The sequence below is a fragment of the Gavialis gangeticus genome, unplaced genomic scaffold, assembly GCF_001723915.1.
Source record: "Gavialis gangeticus isolate Ggan-Ray unplaced genomic scaffold, GavGan_comp1, whole genome shotgun sequence".
Taxonomy (NCBI): Eukaryota; Metazoa; Chordata; order Crocodylia; family Gavialidae; genus Gavialis; species Gavialis gangeticus.
This window is the reverse complement of record NW_017729022.1, coordinates 161,541,239-161,549,780: the sequence shown is the minus strand read 5'-3', so window position 1 is coordinate 161,549,780 and position 8,542 is coordinate 161,541,239. Positions and strand designations below refer to the sequence as shown.

General features: G+C 37.9%; 1 protein-coding gene across 2 annotated transcripts in view; it reads left to right on the top strand.

The window, feature by feature from the left end:
• The window catches only part of INTS7 (integrator complex subunit 7), a 43,373-nt gene extending 35,131 nt beyond the window's left edge, over nucleotides 1–8,242 (top strand). For both annotated transcript variants that reach the window (XM_019516426.1, XM_019516427.1), the window contains 6 exons: nucleotides 265–368; nucleotides 834–902; nucleotides 1,700–1,832; nucleotides 3,557–3,655; nucleotides 5,183–5,368; nucleotides 6,061–8,242. In XM_019516426.1, the coding sequence (XP_019371971.1) occupies nucleotides 265–368; nucleotides 834–902; nucleotides 1,700–1,832; nucleotides 3,557–3,655; nucleotides 5,183–5,368; nucleotides 6,061–6,366 (897 nt within the window). In that variant the 3' untranslated portion in view covers nucleotides 6,367–8,242. The remainder of the gene's footprint in view (nucleotides 1–264; nucleotides 369–833; nucleotides 903–1,699; nucleotides 1,833–3,556; nucleotides 3,656–5,182; nucleotides 5,369–6,060) is intronic.
• The last annotated feature ends 300 nt before the right edge of the window (nucleotides 8,243–8,542 follow it).

The window sequence follows — 8,542 nt, the reverse complement described above, 5'->3', positions numbered from 1 at the left end:
TGAGGGACCCCACTGGTCACAGGACACCATGATGAGTGGCTGATATGGCTGATTTAATAATCAGCTGTTGGTATCAGCTGAGAAAATCTTTATTGGTGCCCCCTAATAGGTATATTGCCAGACTATTGCAATATTGCCATATTCATTCAGTGTTAAAAATAGTTAAAAAAAAATATATATATATATAAATATATATATAGAGAGAGAGAGAGCGCTGTGGTATTTTTATTTTTCTTGATCTTCATCATTATTTCTTTACTGTAGATGAAACTCTCTATGGAAGAATTCCGAAACTTGGCTACACGGTATGGGGATTTGTATCAGTCCTCTTTTGATGCTGACTCCGCAACTTTAAGGAATGTAGAACTGTATCCTGTTTGAAGCTCAAATTTTACTTCCCCCAATCCCTCTGTTTCTTATAAGGGGGATACAAATCTTTAAAATTCTTGCTTGTGAAGTGTAAATCCTGGTGCACAGCTGTTTTAATAATCCTGATATTGATATTTCAAAACCTATTTGGAAAATAAATCTTTCATTAGTTGGTTTTCCTTCACTTGATATAAGCTTGGTTATGAATAATGTGGAGAGCTAGAAGTCTTTTGGTTCTTGCCCTTTTAGATGCTGCACATATTTTTTAATTTAACCTCATAATTTTACTTAAGTCATCATTATTACTCAGTGTTTCTTCATTTATCATTAAGAAGAAATGCTAATATGCCAAGTATTTCTTTGCTAATAAGCAAAGTATGCTAATATGCTAAGTATGCATATATAATATGCTAAGTATTTCTTTGTTGAGGTGGTGTATTTATAAATCCTTAATATAATGTCAGACAACAGCAGAGCTGCTTGTTGATTTCTCATGCAATTGAAGCCCTGATTTTGGATCCTGAATCTGCAAGGTAAGTCTCATGGTACCCCTTCCTCATTGTACCCCTTCTATCCTCTCTTAATCTTGTTCAGAAGAGATTCTTAGCAGTTTTGGGGGGTTTTTTTCTTCCCATTTTAATGTTTTGGTCTGCCTAAATTTACTTTTGATTCTTTATAGGGGAAACTCATACCCATGACATCTGTTGCTAAGGTTGATTGGAAAATATCATGGCAAACTTCATTCAAATTGTCTTTAATTTGAACCAAGTCCAATAATATTAATTATATTTTTATGGAAAGGATACTTCAGCTGAACTGTCTTAGGTATAGATGACTTGCCTCGAAATTGAAGTAGCAAGTTCCCAAATTCTTTTTCTGCCACTTAATTCCAAAATTTTTTTATACCATTATTTTCTGATCTTGGTATTTTTGGTTCTCTTCCCTCATGTCTCTAAAGTAACCCGCATGCATAATTTCTGTCTTAAATTACTGTATTTACTCAAATCCAAGATGACCCCCAATTTAAGATAACCTCCTAATATTTAGTTTTTATACATGGAAAACTTATTAATTTGTTATAATTTTCCATGTGTAGAACCTGATTATTGGGAGGTCATCTTAAATTCATTCCCACCACCACTGTAGTGGAGAAAGTAGCGGTAGGGGGCCGGGCAGTAGAGGGAGCATGCAGTAAGGCAGATGGTGCGGGAGGCTTTATCTACTTTATTGAAGATATAGATAAGAATCCTTTTGTGAAAGGCATGGGATAGGATTCCTGTAATAGCAGGTAGAGTGCATTGGGCACTGTTGAAATAGTTTCCTCTCTTAGTTTCCAGGAATACACTTCAAGTGGAGCTGCACATGTTGAAAGTGAATATGAAAGAAGAATGATGTCTGTATTTAATCATGTATTGGAAGAAGTGGAATCGCTGAACAGGAAATATGCTCCTGTGTCTTACTTGGCAAGTAGCAGCTACAATATAAATAGAAAATTCTTTTTCAAAAAATTGCCTCTTATGTTTCCTTGCTGTAGTGGAGGAGAGGCCAAAGAATATATTAATAGGACAGTCCTTCATTAGCATAACTTACAGTTAGCATAATGGTCTTTAATGAACAAGCAGTAGCACTACTGGTAATGTTGCACTTGAAAGTGATTAAATTAAAATAAGCCTAAAGTATGAAGCAAAGCTAAAAGTATATCACATAGAAAAATAGGGCTGGAAAAGACCTCAGAAGGTCATTGACTCAAGCCTCCAGTTAAAGGCACATTCATTCCTGTCTAGACTCTCCCAGATAAAGATTTGTCTAACCTGCATTTAAACTTGTGTTAATGGAAATTCCACAGTCTCTTCAGGTAATCTGTTCCAATACTGATTAATGTCATTTTGCAGTTGTCGCAAAGTACCCATAACTAATGGTTTAAAACTAACAGGAAGACAAGAAATCCAGAGAATAATCTGCCATCCTTCATCATATGAGGCTGTTGGGAGGGGAGGGTGAAGAAAAGCACCAGAGGAAAAATTTAAAAGAAGAATGTTAGCATTATCTTTGCTCTTCCTGGTTTTCATCAGGTCTGGTCAGATCCTTTGTTATTGGTTCAGTAGTGGATTTTATGCAGCGCTTCTTTTTGGGATATCTGAAATGCTGTAGAGTCTATATGTTGCAGCCTTGGCTGTGCTGTGTTTTTTCTGGTTGATAGTATTTCAGTATAACATTTTGGAAGAAGGTAGGGCAGGGTAATACTAGTGACTGACCAGTTCAGAGGCATGATCTTTTGTAGGTGACAGCCTACTTCATTAGGCTGGCCAGTCCATTCATAGCATTTGATAAAGTAGGTTGTTATCTATGAAAGCTCATATTTCTCTGAACTAGTTAGTCTCTAATGTGCCACATTGCCCTGCCTCCTGTCTGACTTCAGACTAACATGAGTAACCACCTCTCAGTACAGCACTTGGTACGTATAGGGTTTCTCTTATCAACACGGGTCATCTGAGAACACATGGTGAATTGTACTAAATACAAATGCCAGACTGATAACATCCTGCTGTTTTCCTTCAGTGCCATATTATACTAAACTAGTTTCTCTTACCATTAGTGGCCATTATTAAGCAGAACTGCAAATTGTCATCCATACTGCCATGGCACCTCCTGTTCTTTAGCTCCTAAAAATGAAGAAATTATTTACTAATTCTGAATTACATATTGCATATTACTATGTGTATTTGCCACCCTTCCCAGTGGCTGAAACTGGTTTGAGATAAACCTGGTCAGCTTACAGTAAATGTAACCCCCTCTTAAGTGGCATTTCTCTTGACTTAAATGTGAGAGAGATGAGTCTGGTGTGCACATATATTTTAAGAAAACTAAAACTAGGTGTCAGATATAGCCCTGATGCAGCTAGTTCCAATGTAGGCTTTCTTGATACTGTTGTAGTGACTTAATATATATTCCTTCTTGTCTACTTTATGCTCTTTCAGTTCAGGAAATTGTATCTGTTTTCTACTCTTGCACAAGAGAAATTTGATTTGATGATCTCTTTCCATCTTAGCAATTATCTTAGAACCTTATAAGTCCATTTATTGGTCTTTAAGTGGACATGACCACAAGCATAGGAGTGAAGTACATGCTTTACTGTTGCTGTTGTAAAAAGCATTTCTTCTCATTTGATGTTCCTTTCTTATTCCAGCACACAGCTTGCTTGTGCAGTGCAGTCATTGCTTTGCTCAAAGTTCCCCTTTCATTTCAAAGGTATTTCTTCCAGAAACTACAGTCGACAAGCATTAAGGTAAGAAAAACTTGGGTTGGATTTAATTATTATTTATGCTTAAGAGTCTTATGTGGGACTAAAAAAAATAAAAAATTAAAAACCATGAGAGTGCTCTAGAGTTCATTAATCTTTAGAAGGTGTCCACTCATGTGGTAGTACTCAAGTTTTAAATACTTGCTTCTCAGCTGAAATGTAATTGTCTCAACCTGGAAGCAGACTTCAAGAGGTTTTTAAAGCAGATTTATAAAAATAACTTCCTTTGGGCTATTTAAGTAACACAAATACCATTCTAGGAATTGCTGGTTCCTTATCTTTTTCCGTTTATAATATAATTGGGTTCAGTTTAAAGCAGTGACATTTGGTTCCCATATACCTACTGTAGAAGCGATAGCTCAGGTGTCTAGTGCTTGAGCGATAGCTCAAGGCACTGTCTAGTGCTTTGTGGACATACCCTCAAGTTACTGCTTGAAAATTCTACCTATAAGCTTTCAACTGACTTCAGGATAGCAGACTACATTTCTTAAGAAATTCAGATGAAACACAAGTGGACTTGTTTGTTGAGATGACATCATTTAATTTACCACCTTGCTCACCATTATGAATTCTTGTAGAAAGGGGCATTTGAAATGAGTGAGCACTTGACACTATCACACAACTAACTTGTGTAACTCTTGATCACTTCCAGCTGTTCTCTCAAAGAAGCTGGGTTTTGCAATACAGCGAGGTATTGCAAAGTGCATGCACATCAATTACGAACCGACTACAGACACTCCCTCCTTAGGAAAACAGTTTGTGCAAATAATACTTAATTTTATTTTGGATCTTTGGAATAACAACAATTGTTTCTTCAAGACTTAAGTCATTAATCTAGGAGTTAGCAAATAAGCAGAGTTAAACTTTACAGTTATAGAACCTTGCAGATAAAAAAAAATCTTAAACTCAGTGGAAGATTTCCCTTTGTTCTGGAACAGTAGAGTCTAGGAATACTCAGTTCTGGAGAAAATGCCTTTGGTCACTCTTAACAGCCTTCTTTGTCCACTTGGAAGTGACTTCTACAGTCTCAGGAAGGAATTGTGCCCTTCCTCAAGTCAAAGGGAGCAAAGAGCTGTACATAATTGTGAGCCTTTAAGGAAGGAAATGGAGAAGACCTTTAGAATTCCCTTCATATGGGGATGGGAGAACTTCCAGATCTTGACTTTTCAATTTGAAATAATCATCTTGCTTGGTTATTTAATAAGCCCAGACTTCAAAAATGTGGTCTTTAGTTATAGAGATTAATAGAAGGCTGTTTTTTTAATGTTCCATTCAAAATGCATAATTGTGAAACGACCACTGCAGGGACCATGTCTGTTCCCAATGCTGTTTATTAATTTTCTTATACTCTGAGGGCCTGCTCTTCCTTTCTCTTTCCATTCCATCTGCTGCTACTTCCTTTCAGTTTGGGGAGCTGTTCTCTTCTACCTAGCAATTGTGCATTTCTTTTTGAAAAAGCACTTGAGTTTTTACTAGAGTGCTGAAAATAGACTTTTTTTCCTTATGTTTCAGCTTGCTTTGTCCCCATCTCCGCGGAACCCAGCAGAGCCCATTGCAGTACAAAACAATCAACAGCTGGCATTGAAGGTGGAGGGAGTGGTTCAGCATGGTGCCAAGCCAGGCCTCTTCCGCAAAATTCAGTCTGTCTGTTTAAATGTATCTTCAACATTGCAGAGCAAATCTGGACAAGATTACAAGGTATGGGCACAGTCAGTCATATGTCCTAAATTTTACTGATGCATTGCTGTCAAGGGTGGAATGTGAACTTATATTCATTACCAAGCTTTTAATTGCAGAGGTATTGTTTCGTTCTCATAAATGCATGCGTATAATTGTTCTATAATAGGCTTCAAATTATTAAAGGCAAGTCTTGCACTGGTTAGAGCTACACTTAGTACACTTCTTGCTTGCATTCTTTTTCCCGTGGTTGTGCATTAGCTCCTCCATCCTTACCTGCAGGATACTGGTACCTCTAGTATGGATGGCATTATTGAGTAGAAATGTTTTATTTCAGAAGTTGTGGTGACTTTTTTGCAATAAAGGTTCAAATTCACAAATGGGAATGGCCTTGTGATTGTGACCTTCCTTCAGAGAAGAGCAAAAGTAACCAGTTCTCTATTATCTAGCTATAAAAAAAAAAAATACTTAACTGTCTTATTTTATGCAAGAGGCAAGAATGTCCTAGAGTGGTATCTTTTATTGGACCAACTCTGTAGTTGGGGTAGAGTTAGACAAGCTTTTGAATTTAAGGCATTCTTTCTGCCTTATTCCAGGCATTTGGATTAGGAATAGGATAAAATGAACAATTGTCACAGCTTGTCAGGGTCTGAATGAACACATCCTTCAACAGATAGTATGGAATGATATTCTTAACCTTCATTTGTTCCCAGATCCCCATTGACAACATGACTAATGAGATGGAGCAGAGGGTGGAACCTCACAACGATTACTTCAGTACTCAGTTTCTATTGAACTTTGCAATCCTTGGTACCCATAATATCACAGTTGAGTCCTCTGTAATAGATTCAAATGGTATTGTTTGGAAGACTGGGCCGAAAACTACCATTTTTGTTAAATCCCTTGAGGATCCATACTCACAGCAGGTTCGCCTTCAGCAACAGCAAGGACAGCCACCATCGCAGCAGCAGCAACAACAGCAGCAACAGCAGCAAAGAACAGCATACTCACGGTTTTAATCCTCAGAAGTGCCATTCACTTTCAAGGGGCCAGCTTAGTAGTATCTCACTTTTCTTGGACATGGCAGATGTCACTTTTTTTTTCCTTTTGATGTTCCTGTCAGTTTTGTACTCTGGGCATTTTTACATGTGGTCCTGACATGGCACTGGGCACTTGTAATTAGCAAGCCATGCTAGTTAAAAGCACCCATGCATCATGTGTATCAGTGGCGTAATTGGGTAATTACCTGAGAGAGTGTTTTATTTCATCGCCATTTTATCAGTGCGGAGATGCGCTGCGCCACTGATGCATGAGGCCAGAGTGCGTCAATTTATGTGCTTCAGCAGACTTGAGTAATTGGGTCTGCTCAGTACAGCGTGTTGGAGCAGGCTCCCTGCACGTGTGTAAGTTCCCAGTGTTCTTAGTTGCCATTGTTATTGCATTCCCATAGCTAATCATCAAGGGGCAAATTCAGGCTCCAGAGTAAGAAGGTGTGGCTCAGTTTAAATGGAGAATTCCTCTTTTTTTGTATAGTGGGTCTTCAGTTTGGGAGCCTAACTATATATCCTTTTCCAACACCAATTGTACAACATTTTTGGAAATTAGCCAGCTGGGAGGCTGTCAAAGTTATCTGGCTAGCATGTTTCATTGTCATCTTAGGATATGGACTCTGCTATGCACCTGCATGCTGCTTCCAGATGGATTCTGATGTTTGGAATCTCTCTTGAGCCACTAATGATACTCAGATTTTTCATACTATTAAAACTAAGCAAAAGGGGCATCTCTCGATGTGTAGCAGTTGGCAGGAATGTCCAGGCATCCTTTCAGATGATATGCTATTAGTTTTGTGGTTTAAGTGGAAATATATTGGCATACCAGCCAACAGCATTTTGTCTGATGTTCGTGTAGCACTGTGTGCTTGTTCTCTCAGTGCTATATATAAATGTCCTAAAGGGATATCAGCTGGAGAACAGATTTTTTTTTAAAAGGACAGCACAGATTTAGCAGTAGAAGTAATTTGGTTTGTTCCTTAAGCAGGAGAACAGAAATTTTTTTATTTCATCTTTGTCTCCATTTCAGAAACTTATTTTATTTATTTACAGAGGAAGAAAGAAGATGAATTTGCAGGTTACCTGTTTCATTTTGAACTATTTGCTTTAAAAAATGGACTTATTAAATGGCAGAGCTCTGGTGCTTGGCAAGTGTGATCTTTGGACTCTGTTGGTCAGTTCAGTAGGTATTGTGGAAGAATTTCACCATTAAATAGCTCTCCTGTTAGTTGGTTTTTACTCAGTTTAAAAATATATCTGCTCACAAATACACATTTATTCCTTACCTGAAACCTAGAAAAAGGCCCAGAGGGCTAAGCTCAACCAGTGTTTTTGCCCTTAGGAAGTGGATCACGTTACATATATCAAGCGTAGCCCTTATGAGTAATACCTGCTCAGTGCTCCAAATGAAACCTGGACCTACGTCAAGGATCCTGCCAGTGTTCTGGAGGAGGTTTGTTCCAGGCTCCAATTCTGGCAAACAATTTAATTGCTGTGCAGAGGAGGAGATATGTTTCTTGTGACCTGCCTAGCAGTGAATTCCTATTATGCTCATCACTGGCATATTTGGGTGTTTTTATGGTCCTGTATGTTATCCTCACTGGTTTAAAATACTGATGTGCAGTTGTTCACCTAAGTTGTCCTCTCCAAGACAAACTTGAATGCAGTCTTTGTCTATGTAGATGGGCTTTACTGCTGTAGTTGACCACAGCTATTTTTTTAATGGATAGAATATAATAAAAACTTTTAAAATCTATACCCGCTTGCCATAGAGGAATGACGAATAGGGGCCTGTTACCCATTTTTCTTAGACAATTACAGAGCCTTCTTGGCTTTTGATTTTTTTTGGAAAAGAAGACCTGACTTAAGCACGGTTGGTTCTGATCTTGCAAGGGTTTTGTCTTTTAATTTCAAAGCATGAAAGAAATTAAGTAAGTGCATCAGAAGAAGCAACTGAATCTTAAAAAGGTTTTTTCAAGGAAATGGGAAAATTTGAACAGGGTGTCTGACTCTTGTTTATGAATGCTGAAAGAAGTGTCTGATAAAGTTGGTGAGAAGGAAGTGCACTTTCCTGACATGTGCTAAAACCACACCCTACACATGAGAGTGAAGTTACAAATATTGGCCAGTCAGACTGCTGAAAACT